Below are 22500 nucleotides of genomic sequence, written 5' to 3'. Positions count from 1 at the left end.
GGTCCCTGTTGCGTGCTGGAACAGTTCCTCTACTCCACGTCTTATGCAAACTTCGACGCAGACTTGCAAACTTGAAGCGACGGCGACGGCGACGGCACCAATCCAAAGTTCCCATTTCTGTTGGGCTTTTATCGATACCACAACCCCGCGTGCCGTGTGCGCCCTACAGGTTTTGTTTTTCCAGCGTCTGTGTGTGTGTTGAATTCGACTTCGACTCGAACCGAGTTCGCGAAAAATGCATAATCTCTGGCCACACGCGCGGTGCACCGTGCTCTGAAGGGGCCCCCCTGTCGCCGTCCCCCTAGACCTCAGACATCGACAGTCCTCCGCCTCCTCCGTGCGCCAGCTAATGGAAACGGGCAGAAAATCGTTAATTTGGCAGCGAACCTGTCCGGCGTTGGACGGCGATGGATTTTTCGGAGCAAATGGAACGTGCCCTGTCCATTCGAGGAGGGGGAGGGTCGATGGCACATTAGTCTGCTGGCCGGTGCGGTGCTAATTCCAACCGAATTTCGAATTATAGTCCTCCAGTTCCGTTGGCTCGCCATGCAACGCCATGAACAAGAGGGGATGACGAATTGTGCAACCACCACGGCGCGCATCTTGGCCACGGGAACTGCAGCTAGGGCCCGCTCGCTCGCCCGCCGGGCACGATAATTGATCGGTGGTCCTCGTGCCAAAATAATCACATGATGAACCGCGCCGCGTCTCATGCAGCGGCAGTGGTAGCGCTTTTTATTGCAATCCGTTTGGGGGGGGTTTGCGTCTTATTAAAGTCCGGCGACAACGGGGTTGAACTATCTGGCGAGGATCTGGGTCAGATAAGGCGCGCGAGAGAGAGAGACAGAGAGAGAGAGTGAACGTTCTTAATCTCAAGTCTCTATCGGCTGCAACAGCAGCAGCAGCAGCAGCACCTCGCCATCGACAACGTCAAACGGAAGTGTCATGACAGAAAGCACAAGAAGGAAAGAAAGGAAAGCATTGCAAAAAGGGCTTATCGGGGGTAAAAATAACATTACGAACCAAGGTTGTGCCGGCTCCTTGTGTGCATAGCGGCACAACGAAGAATGCACTTAAGCTTCACGTGTCTTCCTCCCGGCCCTCAGCTCCATGCATCCTTCCTCTGATGGGGTTGCACTTTCACTTACATAACCACCGACCCCAGCATCAGCTTCTTACCATCGTGCAGATCGTGGTCCGCCGTTTTTTTCTTCTTCTTTTCTGCACTCTCTTTCTCTTTCTCGCTGTCTCGCTCTCTGTCTCTGTCTGGTTCGTGTCAGTTTCGAAATAAACTATTAGGCGAATGTCACATAACGACAATCCAATTTTCTCCAATAATCTTCTACACCCCCGATCGACCGAAAGAACGACCCAGAAGGCACCACACACAAGGAGCAGGGCTTCTGGAAGGACACGGACATAACGACGACTAGAAGGAGACGTGAAGCAGACGACAACTGTCTTTTGTGGCTGGTGTGGCTCACGTGGTGACGACGGTCGAACTAGTGGCCAAATGGGATTCAGCTCACATGTGTGTGTGTGTGTCTGTGTGTGTGAAGAGCGCCCCGAGGAGAAACCCCGTTTGGCCGGTCAATGAGGTGAGTTTTAATGTGCTTTTCAATGTGCAAAGCGACCACCTAATTACCAAACACCACAAGGCCTTTAAACGTGTTCGGTCCTCACTTTAACCTTCTTTGTTACAATGTTGCCACCAGATCGGTGGTAGCCAGCCATCCCCAAGTAGGACAGTTTCTCTCTACTATAACACTTTTCGAACACTTGGGTTGTTCAGAGAATTGGTTTACAAAATGTAAATATAAATCAAACAACTAATATAAAACGTATTACTTTACGGAAGAAGGTAGAACTAGGTGTGTATGGTTGTGTGTGTGTGTATGTGTAAGAATAACAAACGTTGCAAGCATAGTAAAAAAACAAACAAACAAACCAAACTCAACGCAAACGAAACAACTCCAAACTAAATCGGGAAATCGGAAGAATCGGAATCGGTCAGCGGAATCAGCGCCCGCAGCTGCGTTCGTGTGTGTGTGTGTGTTGGCGTTTGGTGTTTATGTGTGATGTCAGTAGACCCCCTCATCCTCAATGTGGTATTGTTGTTATTGAAAAGGAGGAGCAGGAGGAAATGGACTCAAGAGCCAATGGAACTACTGGCAGAACTCACATTATTCCGATCCGTTCGTTCGATGGCCGCGTGGCCCCTTAATACACGTCACCCAGGAACACCATTTTGCCACAACGCTGCACTTTCAAAACAGTACCCAGTAGCAGTTTGTTTCACTGACAGTAGAACGGTCACACTTTAACGACGGTTCTCAACCGGAATTCAGGAATCAAACGCCCAGCCTCAGCTCCTTCTTCGGCTGCGATGACGCGCGATGGGCGCGCGCAAACCAAGCACTGGCGGCGGACGGCGCACAACAACGCTACCGGCCTGTGACGACGAAAACGACAACGACGACGACCATAAACGGTGTCTTAGCTCTGGTGTCGCATGCCCTGTGCAGTGTTCTGTAGTAGTATTAGTAGTAGTACTACTACTAGCACCAGTAGTAGTAGTAGTAGCGGTCCCGGTAGTGATCTACCTGCCAGTGATACCTCGAGCCCCGGGTTCACTCGCACCGAGCGCACTCTCGCATCGACAGGATCCACACGCACAGGATTGACACACACACACGCGCGCAGTTCACGGTAAACGGTGCGTAGGCGCCACGCAGTCTAAAAATAGCATCCGACCCTCCCGAGATCCAATCCGAATAGTGTCCGTTTTGTGTGTGTATGTGTGTGTGCGTGTATCACTATTGTTACGGTGCTACGAGCGGCCACACACACAAACGTGCGCAGCAGGACGACGACCACGATGAGGTCGAGGACGATGACGGTCCGTGCCCTGGACCGGAAGATCCATCCTGTTTTGGGATGTTTTGGGTGGGCGAGCCGCCCCCAACAATCCGTTCGTTCGTTCGTTCGTTCGTTCGTTCGGTCGCTGGCTGCGCTTGGATCAGGTCACATACGCTCCAATAACAGCTCGGGTCTCAGCAGACCTCTCAGCTCGTTCGCTCGCTCGCAGGTTCTCACCGGTTCTGCACCGTTTTTGGGAGGTCCCTCACTCCCCCACTAGCACACACACACACACATACAGAGACACACGAGCGCGCGCGCGCTTTTTCCCACCCGTTTTCGGACCCCCGGACAACCACGACGACGACGACGACGATGCGGAACGACGGTGTGACGGTGTGAATGGTCAATTCTTCCGGCAATCGATAATTTCCGGTGCAAAGCTTCGGTGTTTTGCTCCGAAGAATGAACAAAAAAAAACCATCCAGCAGCCTGGCACAAACACAGACACACACGGGTCACAACACACGAAAAGAAGGTCTCGTGCGCTCTCTGCGTCCTCCTGGCCTTCCTCAATTAGCACCACCGAGCGTTTCACTTCATCCTCGGGCGGATTCAGGTCACAACGTACCAAGTTACGTTTGACAGATGCGTTTTTCGCTGTCCAACCCGTCTCCACTGACGCACTGTTGTGCGTGGTGTTCCTGGACGGTTCACACAACAACACCGTGTACAATGCACACAGCACAGAGCCCCACCTCACGGCGAATCAAAACAGGCGCACGGAGACACGGGACACACAGGACACAGTAATCACATGCTACTACTCCTCTCAAGCCCACGGCGTAACGGCGGTTCAATCACTCCTGCTGCTGCTCTTGCTCCGGGAGTGGTTCGCTAGTGTACACCGAACGTAGACAGTGCAGAGTGCAGAGACCGTGGGTCCGTCCATTTCCCTGCCAGTGAGTTGCCAGTTTCGGCCACGAACAACGTCGACGACGACAACGAGCCACCCATTGCTACTGCTTCTGCTGCTGCTGGTGCTGGTGTGCCGCACGACGGTTGCAAATGAACTGAGTCGCCGAGTGCGAGCCTGAACGACATTTACATGCTCTAACCCTCTAACATACGCTAGTACACTCGGCCTCGAACGGACACGGACACAGTACCACGTCTCTAATCCGTGGCTCGTCTGCCGTTTGTTTGCTGCGATGATGTCCAAACCCTAGCAATAGCAGCAGTGACAGCAGCGGCAGGAGCAGGAGCAGCAGGAGCAGCAGAAAGGGCTCCAGCCAAACTTATACGCACCGTCACTCATCAATTACCGTACCAGCGGTAGTGAGTGCCGAGGGCCTCGGTTTGCGAAGCTCGAATAACTCCTCAACAACAAAGAGACAAACTATATGCTGGATCGCAAAGGATCGCGCGAAGGGACGCGAAAGCTCGCGAATAGAATAGCGAGAAGAGAGAGCCACGGAGCGAGTCCTCGGAGTGACTCCACGTAAAGCGCCGCGTTGAGAGAGTGAGTTACGTAGCGAGATCGTCTATTGGTGTGCAAATTAGGATCCTCCTCCGCCGGAAAAGGGAATCACAAGGGCTGGCCATGGGTTGCTGTTCCCTCTACATTTAAAATGAAAAGAAAGTATCACTAATTCTTGCAGTGGCCATTGATTGCTGATCAAAAGTCACATTACAAGACACAGCACGACTGTCTCGTCTCTTACTGTCATCAATGCGCTGTGTGCTGCTTGTATAGCGCAACGGCCACAAAGCAGCGCAAACGTTTGCTGCAGCAAGCAAAAACAAACAAAATCAATAGCGATGTAGCACGCAAATGCTAATCATATCGAATACAGCGTTTACGTCAGCACACACACGCACACACCTTCTCACGTGTGCCATACAAATCCAGTTAGGAGCGTAGAAGCTGGGAACCGTTCGGTTCGGAGCCAAAGAGAGATAGTAAACAGTGTAAAAGACGTCAGAAAAGCGAAAAACTGTGTTGTCCGCCATTCCTTTCGGTTGTTGTTGGTTTTTTTTTTTCGTTGCTGTTGTTGCTTCGCTTCGCTTCGTTGTCTTTACTTTCACCTCCTTCTCCTCCTCCTCCTCCTGCCCCTGCCAGTGTTACCGGTCAGCTAGGACACGAGAGCACGAGTTCCGTTTCGATTCGTGTTCGGGGTTACTTCGCTCCGTCCCTTTAAGGCTCTCTCTCGCTCTCGTTCTCATTCCGTTTGGACAACCTACACAAAGTCAACGTTCCCACTGTACTAGTACGGTTAGGACTCGATTGTTGTTGTGCGCTCGTGTGTGTGTGTGTGTCTGTGTGGTTTTCGGGAGAGTTTCCTAGGTGCTTTGGTCCGGCACTCAGCATCCCTCGTTCCAAGGTCACGCGGGCTGTTGTGTAAATCTATTAATTAGACATCTACCCCACTTATTTCCTCACACATTCAAAATCCCTGCCCAAAAACCAAACAACTTGCGTCGATCTTTTTAGTAGCCCTTCTGAACGGACTTACGGGTCTTATAAAACAATTTTCGAATCCGGGTTCTGTTTTTGTCTCATCCTTTGATGCTCTGTGCTCGGGGCATCCGGGAGTCCGGTATCAGCCCAAAGGGCCCAAAGAAGGGCTCACTGGAACTCACCACGACATGTAAACAGTGGTGCGTGCGTGGCATTGGCTGAATTGGCCGACCGGTCCTAACTGGTAACGCGACACTCACTGACGCTGTCAACACTCGTGTTAACGCGGGGAATGATGATTGCAAGGCGAGTTAGATCCTGAGGGACCCTAACTAACGGCCAAATGTGCCAAAAAAGGGGTTAAAAAACTGCAATTCATCTAAATAATACAAACATTTGGGTAAATCCTGATGTACTACGCGTTGAACCGAGCGTATGCTAGTAAAAGCACGAAAGGAAAGCCTTCATACTATCTTTAAAATGCTGTACTGCATCCGTTGCATATCCTTGACTACTTGAGCAGCAATGCGCCTCCATCGATCTCAGAAAGGGATGCCAGAGAAGGCAGAGGCAAAACAGGGAGAAAGAGTTTAACAATCTCGTGCATGAATTATGTCTTTTGATTGACACTCTTGCCCACAGCATCGCCACACAGCGTGCCGCACAGGACTCTTCCCCTTTCCCCTCCGAAAAAGGCGTTTTATCGGAGAGAAGTGAGCAGGACACAACACGAAGAGCGTGACCGTGCGGCGTACGATAATGATGTCGCCGTCAGTGATGCTCTAATGGGCTGACTTGTCACATACAGAGGCCACACACATACACACACACAGCGTGAGGGGTATCTGCACACGCTGACAGCCCTTCTGAAGGGCGAACAAAAGCTTCAACCAGCACGCTGCAGTATGGCACAGTACAGTATGGACCGTAATTTTTGCTACATCCCTCATGCCCTTCATTGTTGCACTCTGCATATATGCTGCATTCTCGCACAAGGCGCAGGCCACCCCACCACAATACACCCGTCGGCAGCTCGCCCCACCCCTCCGCGCAATCATATCACACCGCACCAATCATCGCTGCTGATAACCGCAGCGTCAGAAGCAGCCGCAAAAAGGGCCGGAGGAGAAAAACGGGGTTTCCAACAAAAACGGATCCATCCCTCTCTGGGCTTCATCCCCTTTGGGTTTTGGGGTGGTGCATGGGGGGGCGATCCCGATCGATATCCCTGATTCACTGTGTCACTGACACTGAAAGTGAGTAGCTGCCCTGCGAGTTGCAGCCACAGCAGCAACACTTCTATCCCTCTAGGGGGCTTCTATCTTTCCCTTATCGACTCCATAATGTTCGGACCATGACGGTCGTAGGGTCCTATCCTGCTCGAGATGGCCTCACGCGCACAACCTTATGCGTTATGCGTTGATCATCCATCCCGATGCGAAAGCAATGCAATTTATAATGATTAACGGTTGCACCAAGGTACTGACCACCAGAAGAGACCCTACCTCATAAGACCGTTATTGTTAAACCCGGTGAGAGTGAATTAGGACGTTGTGGTCCGGGGGAAAAGCTCCGAAATAAAAGATACACTGCAGCAACTGATTCTGTGTGCACGATAGCTACTGATTGCTACTCCTAATGTGTTGCCGATGATGTTGTAGCGCACCGAACCGGCACATGGCTAGACCGAGCAGAGTAACAGTAATTGCAACCCCATTTTTTCGCAACGACGATCGCTAGACGGTGCTGGTCGGCGTGCATTTCCATGCCCAAAAGGAGGGTTGCTGTTGCACCTGCTGTAGCTGACAACTCGGTGGCCCAGAAAGTGGTTCGCCAATTTACTTGCAGCCGATAGTAGTACCGTTAGACGACGACGCCGTGGCATGTACTGTACGTCTTCGAACAGACAACATAGGATAAGATCGCCCAGGAGCGGTTAGGAGCGGTACATGGCATGGCCAATTGGCAGCAGTTACTGGTGAGTTGCTGTGTGCCAGCGTGGAAGCCAAACCAATGGCCAACCGCGATCCAAAACCTCCAGAGACCCCGCAGGCCGCCCCGTTACACACAGACAGAAGCCATTTATTAAGAAACACAAAGAGACAGAACGACAGCAAGACGGAATGGAATAGAAATGAAAAGGAGAGGAAGAAGAAGCAAAGCAAAACGAAGCCAGCAAAACTGTTACAACGGACAATGGTTGGATGGGCGAAGAGCAAGAAAATGCAGCCACCAGGCGTCTCCATTTCATCCTCCTGGCTTACCAGGCGCCTCCATCGTTCCTTCTGCAACAAGCGCAAAAGACGGTGAACGTTGACGGTCGGGAGTCTACGTCTCCATCGCGTACGGCGACGATGACGACGTGGCGGTACAACCTGACCTACATAATCCGACCGCGAGCGAACAAAGCCACCGTCCGCACCCAGTCCGGGGACCAGCGAACGCGCCCGAGAAGGTCTAGGGTGCAGACGTTGCACTCGAGCGGCTCCATATGAGACTAATGCGCGTGGCACAGCAGCAGCAGCAGCAGCACAGGGACACGATAACGCAGACTCGCTAGATGCATGCAAATGATGAACCTTTTCCCTTCTGTAAACCCTCGGAACCACCGACCCACCACCAACCACCCAACCAAAATTTTCCTGCGTCAATTCGCTATCAATTACTGGGATTTGTTTGTTTTTATGACGAAATCGCTTGGCACCAGTGCGGGGGTTGTGCGTCCGTGTGTATGTGTGTATGTGTGTGTAGGAGTGTTTGCTTTTGAATCACCCACGGGGCGTCAGTGAAGCTGCTCTAATCCTGGCTCACTCTCACCTCTCTTCTCTCTCTCTCTCGTTTACCTTTTCACCTTCTTCTCTCGCTCTCTCTCTCTCGCTCGTTACTTTTAACTCGATTAATTAGTTGAAACATTTGACTAAATGTCATCGACGTCCTACGCATCATTGTGTGCGAGAATCGAGAAGAGGCAGCAGCGGATTCGCATTTCGTCATCATGCTTACAGTGCTGGTTTCGCGCGTAGGTTTTCGGCACCGTACAGATCGTAAGTGCCAGTGATTTCGGCATTCGTCACTCGCACGAGCCGCAGCACCTAGAATCCTAGAAGGCGCAACATCAGGCGCAAGTGGTACAGAATTTTCTTCTTGACATTGGAATGAGGATCAGGAGGCGGTATTTATCGTGAATTGAGAAGGCATTGATAAGCAGCGAAGGCGAACGAACGAGGGAAAATAGTATTGCAATGGATAGAAAGTTCCAGGAGTGGTGGATGCCGATTTCCGAAATGAGGCCAATCGATGTAGCTCGAAGCAGAGAAGCGACTACCGCCCCCCTAACAGCAGCAGACCCCGCGCGCCATGACCGGGGATGACAGTGGAGCACCAGCGTAGGAAAGGAAAAACTTGGAGAAGTAAACGGAGAAGAAGAGAACAGAGACAAAGGTACAGAACACAGGCGAACGAGGAACAACTCAACAACCGAACAGAAGAAAAAAAACGGGGAGAGAAACGATGAAAAGGAAAAGCCGAGAAATTCCGAAATTTCGAAAGTTTCGAATGATTGTGGAGGTCCCCTTGTTGGGTTTTAGGGGAGCTCCACTTATCCACGCACATACACACACACGCATACGTACACGCACACACATACAGATACACACACACAGACGAGGAACTCACCTTCAAACTCCGGCGTGGAGCGAATGTCCTCGTCGGAGCTACTGAAGGATCGCTGCTGCGGTAGATAGGGTGGACCGCCCAGCGGTCGCTTGTGCGATTTCGTCGGCTCGGGAGGCAGATGGTGGCCTCCACCGACACTCCCACCCATGCCGTGGCCAGAGCCAGACTGGAGCGACTCGGCGTAGTGCTGCTGCTGCCTCGGATGCACCAGATGTGGATGCGTCCGCATCAGATCCTCGATTTCACTCTGCAAAATGGAGGAGAAGAAGTAAGAAGAAGTGTAATTAGAGAGAGAGAGAGAGGTCCAGCACCCTAGCACCCGAGAGCCTACGGACGCACCTGATAGTAACTAGGATCCTCGTGTGCGTAACCACCACCACCACCACCACCACCGCCGGCGTGCGTGATGTGGACTTGAGGCGTCATCGAATGTTGGCCACCAACGCCATACTGACCAACGTGCTGCATACCGGGGGGTTGTGGAAGCTGCGAATGCTGCCCATAGCCGCCACCACCACCACCCCCGCCATACTGGCTACCACCACCGCCACCCGGCGGTCCATACATGCCACTCCCCCTGCCCCCCATGTGTCCCATCTGCATCCGTTGCATCTGCTGGTGCTGGTGATGGGGATGGTCGGGGGACATCATGTCGACCATACCGTCCGATTGGGACAACCGGCGGGTCGGTGGATCCTGCTGGCTGTACTGGCGCCGTAGCTGGCTGTTGGCCCGCTGCATCGGATTGTTCTCCTTTTCGGCCGCGCTCCGTGCCCGCTCCAGCTTCGGCCGCTTGTCGGACGGATCGAGCGGGTCCAGCATCGTCTGGGGAAGGGTCTGTCCGTGGGCGGGGGAAGGGAAGAGAAAGTTTAATAGAGGCTTCCGGACACAGGCCGAAGGTTAACGATCAACTCACCCTCGGATCACCTTCCTGCCTTCGTATCACTCCGTCCGGGCTGGTGCTTTTGTTCATCCACTGGCCCGTCTTCGAGAGCAGCTCCTGCTTCTTCCGGCACACGATACACACCCAGATGACCTGCGGTACAAGGGAAATTTGGAATCAGTATCAAGAATAGAGGGAGCAGTGGAAATTCTTTTGGGCCTCGTTGATCGATCGCGCTAAAGGAATCTTGACATTTTTATTATTATTGTAACATTCTTCTTCCTATGCACTGTTCCGTCTCGAAAAAGGCTTTTCAGAGTATTGTTTGTAGTCTCTTAACTTAGCTGTAAAGTGTCGTTATCATTTCACAAAATGAAAAGGTTTTTGAGATTCATTTTATTCTAGCCACGGACAAACTCTTCTAACAATAACCCATGAGAATTATGCTCCAATCACCATTTTTAGAACAATTAACAATCAATTGCACATCATCGAATAGTGTTTTAAAATAAAAAAAGCTCATGAATTCTTTTGAAAAACCGGTTAGTTTTACTCTATTTAAGGAGATATAACATTCTAACGTGCAATGTTTACTGCAACACTTTCAGTCAACCCACAACCACGATTAATATTTATAAGATTGCCAACAGATACAACAACCAGTCGAGCACCTACGAGATGCAATACAAGCGACAAAAAATCATATAGCATAAGCGCAAGAAGCTCCTCAATCGATACAGTTCATTTCACGTGCTTGCTGCATCCATCTCTCCGTTTGAGTGGAAAAGCGCTAGCGCTCCTGCTTAAGCACAATCAACCCGGAAGCTGTGCTGAAAGCGTCGGCACCCGCCGTGTGATAAAGTTGAAAATAATCTTAATTCAGCCTACCCCTTCTCTCCTCCCTTTCGAGGGCCATTCAGTCGTTGCCCTCCTGCTCTATAAATCCAATTTAACCTCCGGACGATTGTAAACTCAGCAACCATCGCATCGCACCGCTACTGCTGCAACCTTTACTTCATTGTCTGGACCCGGTAAAGCGGTAGCGAAAGAGAGCGCGCGCGTGTGTGTGTGTGTGTGTGTGTGTGTGTGTGTGTGTGTGTGTGTGTCTGTGTGCGTGTGTGTCGCGGTGTCCCAGTTTGGCGTTCGTCCCCGTCACAGAGTGGGCATAAATTTTTAAATTCGATCTTATGCGGTCCCCGTTGAGCACGCACGGGAGAGGAGATTCGCCAAACCTTCCCAACCCACCACACCACTACTCCTTCCACGTCGTCGTCGTCGTCGACGATCCTGTCCCCTATCCGCCACAGGCAAACAAAAAAAACACTTCCACGCCGTCAACGTTGACGACAATGCCGCGGCGTCGTTTTAAACATCCGTTGCGTGTATCATGAAATATTAATCGTACGCTAAAACGCGGAACTCGGGCACCGTTCCAGCACCAGCAGCAGCAGCAGCAGGAGCAGCACCAGATGGAATGAATGCCAATCGCTGCTCGACGCTCACTCCACGACCGCACATCTCATCTGGGTCACCAAAAATCCCCCATCCGTTCCGTTTTCTGCGACAGAAAGCACGCCAGCGTACGCCTTAATGAATGGCAATGTCCTATTCCTTTGGCGAGCAAGATATTAATTATTGGCTGACTGACTGGCCAGCCAGACCCAGACAGCTTACTGATCGATGGCAGTGGGATGTGTATCATAAAACAATTACAAGGCCCACACGCACGCACACACATACGCCACACGATAGAAGGCCAGACGCCCTGAAAGACGCCTTTCAGAGTCTCGAGCTTTCATAGTTTACTCGGTCCGTAGGCCTCTGGATCTCGGCCATCGACGCCATTCGGTCTTTACCGGCGTCCATTATGCGCCTACGATGCTCCCTTTGTGCCCCTGTTCTTCCCCTGCCATGCCATGTCCACCATGAGCACCACGATTAACCATCGCGAACGGGCGACCCGACCGATGGAGTCTGCTTCTTCTGTCGCCCATCTTCTTGCTCTTAAGGTCTAGGGTTCTGTCTAGGGCTCTAAGATGTCTCTGGTCTAGAACATGGACGAGGCGTCTTGAAGCGCCACAGCACGCCACAGACAGATTGTCTCAGCCTCCCCGGGGGTGGCCAGATTGGTTGGAAACGACCGAAAATACGGGTGAGAAGGAGGAGAAGGAAGGAGGGCCTTCCGACGCTGGCACCAGCATTCTAGGCGCCTAGCGGCTGGGCTCGGATGCTGATGAGCCTCTGCTGATGCTTGCTGGCTGGCTGGCTGGCTGGATGACGGGTTGGCCAAACCTCTCGAGTTCGACTCGAAGCCAGAAAAGGAATAACACAAAAAAAACCAAAACGACGAATTGGAAGATTTGCAAAGCGAAATGGAAATCGACTTCAATCGGCTGTAGGGTGTGCGGCTAGGGGGTGGTGGGTAGTAAAAAGGACGGGGATGCTTAAAATAATGCTCATTTATGAGACGCACAATGAAGAGAGTAAGCGAGAGAGGGTTATATATAGAGGGCGGTTCGGGGCTATAAGTTAGTCCCGGTTTGGGTCCCGCTTTGTCTCTTGTGTCCTCGCCTCGTCCTCGGGGTCTCTCGTGGGTCTTGTGCCCAGGCCAAATGGCCTATGAGACCGCCATCACCAAAGCTGAGTTATGAGCCAGTGATGTAAAATGGAGACTTTCTGCCGATGCCGATTCCTGAGTGAGCACGCGCTGGCCACTCTGCGTATTTGAGTGCGTGTGTGTGTGCAGAAGAAGTAGAAGAAGATGCAGACACAGAGACACCCTATGGCAAGGACTGTTTTGGCTAGATGACAGAAGGGATGCTTCTGCATGAGGAGGCTGTCTGATGCAATGTAGAGCCAGGGACTGAAGGATCATCTTTGCACAAATAAAGAAAGAGAGAGAGAGAGAGAGAGAGAGAGAGAGAGAGAGAGAAAGTAGAAGAGAGAGAGAGGGAGAGGAAGCCACCTTCCATTCATTCGTTCATAAATCAAAAATCAATACGCAGTAGGAGCCACGGATTGTGCCAGCCCTGCCTGAAATGACGTCATTTCATTCATTGCAAATGTGATCCCACGCGTACAGCCCTCGGTGTGCGTGTGTACGTGTGTGTGTGTGTGCTGGGGTAGGTGGGGTTGCTTCATGGCCAGGCACCGTGGCGTGGTGAATGCGTGGAAGCGAAGCGTTTTCATCTTCGATGACTTTTCATTCTTGAGGAAGTCTTTAGTCCACGTCGACGTCGACGTCGCGTCGCGCTTGCTCCGTTCAGCTCACAGCTCCTTCTTCCCCCTTCCCCTTTCCCTTCCCTCCACAAATCGGATGCTTTCGAGCACAACAACAGCAACCGACGGATGGAGCCCAATTTCTACCTCACTCCCCCATGCCAAAGAAAAGGTTTAGCTGACGCAGCTTAGCTGAAATGCCTTCTGTTCTGCGAAATCTGACGCCTTAGCTGAACTAGGGGGGGGTTCCTAGAGAACCACTCGATGACGTACCACTGACGTTGCCCACACGTTGGAATCATAAAAGCTGAAACATATGAAATGTACGGTGGAAAACTGTCCACCCCATCTGGTTCTGAATCGTGCCCTCACCTTGTTGTTGCGTAGCGTCACCTTGCCGCCACACTTGGCGCAGCAACGGATGTTGCAGTAGTGGCAGATGTGTCCGATGCCGTCCGCGAACTTTGTCTTCAGGCAGATGTGGCACGTCGCCTCCAGCTCGACGCCCGCCTTCTTCTGCTGCTCCGACTTCTGGCGGATCGAGTCGACCAGCGTCGCCACCTCGTCCTGCTTGCGACTACGGACACGGAGTGGGAGAGAAGACAAGACGGACACAATACATTCGATTAGGTTAGAGGTTCGGTTTGTATCTCTTCTAGGTCAATGCAGTTTCCGATTCCTCTTCATGTAACACTAAATGGATGGACGATACAGCGATTGCTGGGAAGCGCGTTTAGCTCCCTCGTTCCCTCTTCCGGTTGACTGCTCGAAGCATAAACGCATCCCAAAGCCTGCCTTGATGTGCTGGTGGGGAAAGTAATTAAAACTGTTTTGCGCGCCTACCCGGTGGTCACTACGCAACGCACATCTCCGCCTATCCTGCTACCGCTGGTTCTCATGAATAAATGAGTTTTTAATTTATTTTCAAATGATTGGCTGTTTTTACCGATTTTCCGCGCACTCGGCACACCGAGAGTGTATTTACTCCCCCTCGATTACTCGATTTGCAACGCGATTTTTTTTGTTTTGTTTTGTTTCTCGGTGGAACGTTTCGCATAATGTCACTCCCGGGCCCCGGCGATATCCGGGATTGACCTTCGAAGGGGAGGGTTGACGTTACCAAGCAGGCTGGGAGGCTGTTTTTGTTTTCGCGATTCCCGAATCCAGGCACCGCTTGGCAGATTGGCTATTAATTGACCACTATGTTGTGGCTACTTACCGCATGATCTCGTTTTCACGCTCCTCCTCCTGCTTCTGGCGCATCATCACACCCTCGATGATGGCCCGTTCCTCCTGGGTCAGGTGCGACAGATCGGGCATGTCGGCCATTTTGGTTCGGCCCGATCGCTCGCTTCTTTGCTGATCTCGATCTTTCGGTTCCGAAAACCGCGCGAACGGGGGGGGGGATGACTTAGGGGGGATCGATATGCACAAAGTGACTTTCCCTCTTCCTTTTCCTCTTTCTCTTTTGTTTTGTTGTGGTTCTTTTGTCCTGTTACACTAGTGCTGCTGCTGCAGTTGGTAACGGCGCGATCATTTTCACGCGCACACACTTTTCACTCGTTCGTGCTCGTGTTTTCCCTGTCTTTCGTGTGTCTTTCGCACACTAATTGTGTTCACTAGCATTGTCGTGCATCGCGCGACCTCACCTCACTACTGCATCCTACCTACGGTTACGACGCTTCGGGCCATCGTTCGGATTTGCCGACGAATTAATCGTTTCACCAACGTCAACACCACCACCATCGCCGTTTCACGATCACGTCACGCACCATATACACACACACACACGCGCGCGCACACACACTAGTACGCACGGTACGGAACGGTGGACCCCAGCTTTCGCTTCTTGCGAAACCGATCGGCAAACGGTGAGGTGAGTTCACACGCGACACCCGCGGCTGTTCCGTGGGCCATGCCGATGCGTTCGATGCGTCCGGGCACCACCGGCAGCACGTGGCACCTTTACGGTGACCGATCGCTGTCGTTACTGTCGTCACCATTGGCTACACTGGAGAATCGAATGTCACGGTTGCTTTGGGTAAACATCTCGTCCGCGTTCCTCGTTCTTATTGCCTCTCGACCTGTAGTGCTGCTGTTGCTGCTGCTGCTGCTGCTGCTGATGGTGCTGTGTGACTCCAGAATGACTCAAGCAAAGCCACCTCGCACCTCCGCCTTATCGCGCCACGGCCATTACATCTTGAATGAATCATACGGCTGTCAGCGGGAACCTTTCTCTCTCTCTCTCCGGCCGGGGTCCTGATAAACGTAGAAGTAGAAAATGGATTCATCACAAAATCGGTCTGTGACTCACGGTGTTGTTTGTGTATTGTGAGGGCTTTCTGTACTGTGGAAAATCGCGTCAAAAACACGAGTCACTGGGCGCCTCCATCGCTAGTAGCTTCCCTTCTAAACTCTCGTCTTTATCTATCTACCTATCTTTCACTGCCACTACTCGAGAAGCGATCTGCTGGTCGTGTTGCTCGCGTGGCACAACCCCAACGCCAATTGAGCACGCTTAGCGTCCATGACCCTTCTTGCCATGAGGATGGTTGAAACTCGCTGGCGCTTCGTTCTCGGTGCCGTTTACAACGAATTTTGGCGACCGAAATGCATCGCTCTCCCTTTGCTTCTGATGCTGGTCTGTCGACTATATGCACGGTACAATCAGTGTGTGTGTGTGTGTGTCCAGCTCTCCTTTAAAGCAAGCTAGGTCCCAAGGCAATTCCCTCCTTTCCTTTCGTAGCCCAGAGACAGTAATGATAGCTTTCACCACTTATCAGACCCCTATCTTGTGCCTCGTGGTATACTTCTGTCCCAAACACACACACATACAGCAATGAAGAGGCCAAATCACGAGTGAGCGAGAGAAACAAAGAGAGAAAGCAGTAGGGGAGGGGGATGGAGATTTTTAATAGTTTCAGGCCAGCAGCAATCATTTCAGCTGCCGCACTGTCAATTTCCATCGCCTTCCCCTCACTTTGTACCCATTTCCCCACACGCTTTGCCCAGCTCTCGCGACAAAACCAGGGAGGAAAAGTGAGTGAGAGAAAAAGAGAAGCGGGCTACTTCGGTGGTGAGTGGAGCCTCCAGCCTTTCTCCAGCCAACAGTGGAGCATGCGCCTGATGAACTGTGAACGAATCGAACGAATTCGGAGGACCGAAAGCGTGGTGAATATACTATGTGGGACGAGTTTAAAGGGCGTTCTCCGTTCGTGCGTCCCTCGGTGAGAAACGGAGCGAAATATTTCACGCGCGCTACTCATCCGTGGTGAAAAAGTGAGATACTAAGGTGAAAGGTTTGAAAAGCAGCTACTCAGTATAGTAGTCCTCATTTTCCTACTTTTGCGCCCATTATCTATCTAATATTTTCAACCCTAGATGTACTGTACTCGAACTATAGCATTAAAATATGCTTTACGCTTTACGCTTCAACCTGTCATGGGGGAATGATTGGAGGATTACCTGAAGCGACTAATATGTTGCAATTTCAAAAAGAGTCGTCATCTAGAAATCGTATCTTAGCTCTTATCTTACTGTCTTTCGTGTTGTTATGTGTTTGGATCTGTGATAACGATCCCCGAAACATACCCTCTATAGCTCCGACACACACACACTTATCGGAGATCCGTTACGGTGGATAGATCTTTGAGATGGGTTCCATGATGTAGCGCAAACTGATCGGTTGTTTCCAATCCTCGGGCAACCGGTTGCAACAGTTGCATCGTTTCGGAAAACACTAGTTCCTTTAGGTTAGGTTTCTGTAAACATGACGCCGTACAACACTGGAGCACTCTACCACTTTCAAACACAATTACTCCGAAAGGAGAACCGAAAACCAATCGTTCCTCCGATGTCGTACCAGCACTAATCAGAAGAAACCGCCGCAAACCATTAACTACTAACGCTCATCTTTCTGCGCTTACCACCAACGTATTGGGACACGGCTTTACTCGAACTCAATGCACCCGGGAGTAAACAATGCGATTGAACTTTATCATCTGCCAACTGGTCAGAGCTGAGGCTCAGCTATCGACTAACGCCACCACTATTGCTGCTCCCACGCTGGACGCACCGCAGGAACGCTGATTCACCACTTGACTATCACCACCACTACCACCACCAGCACCCTCGAGCGAAACGCTGGAACCGAGCAGCTGCGACCAGCTGGTGCTTCTTTGTTTCACGTTTCCACGACACACGTTCTGCTGCTGCGCTCACCCCCCGCCAAACACCCCGAAAAACCGAGCTTACCGTTGCTCGCTCGTTCGAACCTTTCTTCGCTTCGCTATTGCTGTTGCTATTGCATGACACGGTTTGATTGCACGCCGAAAACCGCGCCGGGGCGACTCAGGAGAACATAGGAGCTTTCGGCTCGACACTCGTTAGCCAGACACCAGGAAAAACCATAACTTAAAATCACTGCACTTTGCATCACCAACATCCACCTTCACTATGGTGCCACTATTTGGTATTCACGCTATTTGTTGGTGCGCTTGCTGCTGCTGTTGTTGCTGCAGTAGTCGAAGCATCGGCAGGGACACCTGTGAATGTGATGGAATGGAATGAGGGGTCAGGCTTAATGTGGCCAAGCGAACCGCAAGCCAACAGCTGGAACAGCTCGGTTGGAAAAAACTGATGCCAACCAAGCGATCCGTAGCCGTAATCGGTGGCCAGCGCAAGACAGATGGAGCGAGCGTGGATCCTTCTGGATCCAGCGGCGTGCTAAAGTGCACAGTGTCTTGTGTCTGCGAGCCGCGTCGGCTGGGATACGCAAACATCCACACGAATCCGACGCACGCATGCATACCAGTTTACGCGAGAGCGATAGAGTTCAGGGAAAAGTTGGAAAAACACTTCACACAAAAAGTAACACCTCCACTGGAGACGCTGAATGCCGAGCAGATGTCTTGTTACTGCCTCGAGTTTCTGTCCGGAGGCTGATGGGCTGCTGTATATATGGTGTACCAGATTTTCTTTCAACTTTCCCTAGCCCAACTCAACAACTGTTCCGTCTGCCTCTGTATCAATCTGCTCACCCAGAAGCTCACTAACTTCGCCGAACCGAAGCTCTACACTACGCTCACTCACGGATCGTGCTGTCTCACCAGCTCCTCGGTTCTATAGAGTTTGAACGCAGAGCAAGAGAGCCGGAGACGAGAGAGTGAGAGAGAGAGAGAGAGAGAGAGAGAGAGAGAGAGCAAGAGACAGAGATAGGCGAAAGAGAGAGGCCTTAACGGCAATTATGTTGATTCCATTTTGGGCCTAGTAATTGTCCCACAAATAATGTTCCCTGTACAAAGTTACTGCAACAAGACGCTACGATAAGAAGTGGTTATTGCTAGAAACCACCCCAGGAGCTGCGGAAGTTGCGGATTGCCAAAACCGGAGGTTAGAAATGAGGCCAACACTTGCTCAGTATTCAGTTCTGTTTGGCACAGAATACATAATTGCTAGTATGTCATGTCCACGAACAGGGTAGTTCTATCACCAACTAGTCTCTAGTAATCACACAAGCAACCACTTGGACCCCGATCAGTTCCGCTTCCGTGTCCGTAGGATTGTCAAACCTAACTTCTGCCCCCACGTACGTAGGCACAAACACACACACACACACACACATTTCGTCCATTAATGCGGTCATGTATTGGTGACGCTGGAGTTAGTGGTTGGCAGATAACGCGGTGGCCACGCAGCGGCCGGGGTCACCAACACATTAATGGTAATCCGCTGCCACGTTCGGTGCGCTGATGGCGCCCCAGACTTGACGTAAGCTGCTGGTCTTGGCTTCTGGCGGTCTAAAGCATCGTGCCGTGCCGTGTACCGTCGTGCAGTCCGCCATGTGTGATGGCGTAGAGGCGAGAGACGATAGGTTTTGACAGCAGAAGCCCAGGGTACACGTCAGGTTTCAGGTGGCCCTTGTTCGTTCGTTCGTTCATTCGGTGGCGTGCACGGTGGCCCCATGGGTTACGATGGGCTATGTAGGTCAAAAGCTGAACGGCACAGCTCACGGCTGCATTATAATCATTTTCTCCGCTCGACGCTCCAAACCGCGCCGCCATTGTTTTCGTTTGATTGATCATTGAAGAGGACAAATCCGTGGGGAGACACTGCCGCTGGTGACGTTGCTTTCACTATCCTATGTTGTGGCTTGGGAAGGCACTCTTGGACACTAAACATAGTAATTCGATGGTTTAGGAATTCAATTTCCTTCCGCAAAGGTCACTCTGGGTGTGGAATCCAATATTACCGCCATGTTTTACCCAACACCACCATCGGCCAACCGGACTGTAAATCTGGTGGCTTAACCGAATGTCCTCACCATCGCAAACCAGACCACTTTACGAGTGTCACCAGTGAACGCTGACATGTTCGTAAATTTGCATCCTACGTACACGTACCCCAAAAAACCTAGGGGCAGACAGAGGTAGAAAGATGTAGAGAGAGAGAGAGAGAGAGAGAGAGAGAGAGAGAGAGAGAGAAAGAGAGAGCGAGGCCAATCATGCAGACGTAGTACACCTGGATTCACCCCGAAGAGACTCGAACGCATCATTTCATATCGACCTCCGGACTCGAACCTTGGCACCCGGGATCCGTTTGGCCATATCCTAACGTAATCTATGCTAGTTCGGTGTCTATAGCATCGACCATAACTCTCGACTGCTGGTCGTCTGCCTTGCTGGTGCATGCACGCCAGTGAAGGGTGATGGTAGTTCCTATCGATCTGTACTCCAAAAAGCCTCTCCTCTTAGTGGACGACCTTCGCAGACCATCCCCATCAGCCGGACCACATCTTGAACGATATGATTTAATTTGTCCTATCCGGCCAGTCTTCGGTCCATTGGATGCGTAGGACGCAGGTACACCGATACTGGTCAACGGCGGTGCCCACAGGTCAATGCAATAAACGAGCGAAAACAGGTACCGGATAGCGTAGGTGTCACTAACGGCCAAAGTTACCCTTCGCTCTTATCGCTATCCGCCCCATCCGTCAAACCCCAGCGATACACCATCATAGGTTTGTGCCATCTTTTAGCGTAGCCATTGAAACACCCAGAAACCCATTAACGGAACCGTCCCAGGAGAGATGCATCACTCCTCTGCCGATTGGCTTCCTCGGACGTAGTACGGTACCGGGCGTCAGTGTTAGCTAGCGCCATGGACGTGACACTAATTCCATCACTAAACGAATCCTTTCTACCCCAGCGCAAGGTGAGCAGAGGGGCCGGCCAGAGGTGATGTGGAAGGGCACCATCCGCTCCATCCATCTTAGCCTTAACCGTGGTGTAGCGCACGGCATGCTGGGATGTGCATCGCCTGCTGCTGCTGTCACTGCAACGATGAAATGTCATGAGGACGAAGATAGGTCGTCCAGCAGCAGAACTACTCTCTCACTCTCTCTACTCAACAATTTCTGGTTCCACGCTCTTATCGTCGCTTCTTCTCTTTAACCTTATCTGGCAGGACCTCTCTCTATCTCTCTTTCTCTCTATTTCCCTTTCTCTCTCCCTCTCTCCCTCTCTCTATCTTTCTCTTTCTTTCTTTCTATCTCTCTCTTCCTGCCAACTTTTCCTGCAGCTTTTCTTCCTCCAGTAGCATGCCTTCGATCGCAGGCACAGATCGGCAGCGAGATGTGGGCAGCGAATTGCAACAATGGAAGGAAAAACCTCACACACAGGATCGCGATAACGCGCACACACGCACACGCGCGTACACGTCCATGTACAGGCTGCTGACATTGACGCAAACGCGCGCACAGCGGTTACGTTGCGTGAGGATACCAGCAAGAAGGTAAAAGCATCCTTTTCCAAGGCACACTCCATTGCCTTCTTCGCAGGATGTGGTCACGATATCGAGCGTAACGGAACGTCGCGCTCTCTCTCTCTCTCGTTCTCTCGATGAAGCCTTTTCTAATGGGTAGCCTTCCTTTTTAGGGGTGGCATTCATCTTGATAATGTCCTCCGTTAAACATTCCACCACCAAGGGTAAGGTCCTGGGCAATGGCGAGCGTTGTTTCGGATTTTTCTCCCCCAATCGCTCTCAAAGGGAGCAGTTTAAACAATCTGTTGGATTTTGGGCAACAGGGCAACAGCATGAAGGAAAGGAACATGATGTTCACTTGCAGCAGCAGCAGCAGTTGGACCAAAAGTTGATTTCGGAGAACGGCGTTTCACGGGACGACACCCCGGGCAACGGGAAGACGTGTCGACGCTACCCATGAGGATGAGGTCTCTCTGTGTCCCTCTCTCTCTTTTCTCTCTCTCTCTCTCTCTCTCTCTCTCTCTCTCTCTCTCTCTCACTCTCTCCAGGTCGACGCACACATGCACGGACACATACACAGACACGAAACCATTTCCGAAACGATTTCCGGTCGATTTTGCTCACTATGCATCCCGTAAACTATGCTCCGCAACATTCGCTCCACCGACCGCGACCACCGTGCACATCAATCCACCACCACCGCCACCCCCATTCTGCGCACGGTATAATGTGCCACAGCCCTTGGCTCTCGCCCTTACTTTGCTGCTGCTCTTCTTCACGACTCTTCACTTGCGCGCACCACAGACACCACCTTGTGTTAGCCCTTCTCGCTCGATTCGCTCTCCTGGCCACGCTCGTCCTCGTCCTCGTCGTCGTACGGTACGCTCCGAAACTCCCACTTCGAGGCTTCCACTCTCTTCTGCTAGCTCTGCTCGTGCTTTTCCCATTTTTCTCGCATTTTTTCCTTCTTTTTTTTTGTTGAAAAACCAGCTTTTTGCACTGCTCGCAACCTGCTTGCCTTAACACCCTTAAGGAGGAAGGAAAAAGGGGAGGGAGTTCTTTGGCAAACGTTTGGCCACCAACAAATGGTTGCCCCCTGTCCTGCAGCCCTCTCTCTCTCTCTCTCTCTTTATCTCCTCTTTTTTTAAGGATATTTCGTAGACCTCTTCAGCACTACCAGTTTGCACCAGGCAGCCATAACGTAACGTAACACAACGCCAAAGGTCTGACAAAGGCAGGGCACCAGCACTCACGAACGCTTATGACACACATACGCAACGGGGTATCACGGGGTGGAGGAGGGGCCTCCCAATCGAGGAACCTCAGCAGCAGCAGTAGGTGAACAATCAAATTCACGAACGACAAGCACTTACACTCTTGCGGACACGCGCACACACACACACACACACACACACACAAATTCACAAAAACACACCTACGCCCGAAGGATTAGGAAGGCCAAAGAGTTGTGTGGAAAAGAACTGGAGGAACTAGAGAGGTGGTAGTAGTAGTGTATGTGTACTAAAACTGGCCAGAAAACGCTGAGACGAAAACGGTGCCTTCCGTCCCGTTACGGTTGCGACGAGCAATTGACTCCAGCTCGGCTCGCCAGTGCGCTCCGGATTGCGAATTTTCCCTTTTG

General features: G+C 51.5%; 1 protein-coding gene across 9 annotated transcripts in view; it reads right to left on the bottom strand.

Annotated features, from left to right (window-relative positions):
- LOC125948994 (uncharacterized) overlaps window positions 1–22420 on the bottom strand; it is a 50815-nt gene extending 28395 nt beyond the window's left edge. For 7 of the 9 annotated variants that reach the window (XR_007468630.1, XR_007468634.1, XR_007468635.1 and 4 more), the window contains exons 1-7: window positions 22232–22410; window positions 16689–17641; window positions 14317–15356; window positions 13470–13674; window positions 9912–10031; window positions 9335–9832; window positions 8996–9242 (exon numbers count right to left, since the gene is read on the bottom strand). Coding sequence is in view for 1 of the 9 variants with exons in the window: in XM_049675632.1 (XP_049531589.1) it covers window positions 8996–9242; window positions 9335–9832; window positions 9912–10031; window positions 13470–13674; window positions 14317–14426 (1180 nt within the window). In the remaining 8 variants the exon portion in view is untranslated. Of the gene's footprint in view, window positions 1–8995; window positions 9243–9334; window positions 9833–9911; window positions 10032–13469; window positions 13675–14316; window positions 15357–16688; window positions 17642–17973; window positions 18052–22231 lie in introns of those variants that run through there. The other 2 variants (XR_007468632.1, XR_007468631.1) reach the window with 2 other exon arrangements.
- Window positions 22421–22500: the final 80 nt, after the last annotated feature.

Source organism: Anopheles darlingi, chromosome 2, assembly GCF_943734745.1.
Source record: "Anopheles darlingi chromosome 2, idAnoDarlMG_H_01, whole genome shotgun sequence".
Lineage (NCBI taxonomy): Eukaryota > Metazoa > Arthropoda > Insecta > Diptera > Culicidae > Anopheles > Anopheles darlingi.
This window is presented reverse-complemented; position numbering and strand designations above follow the sequence as displayed.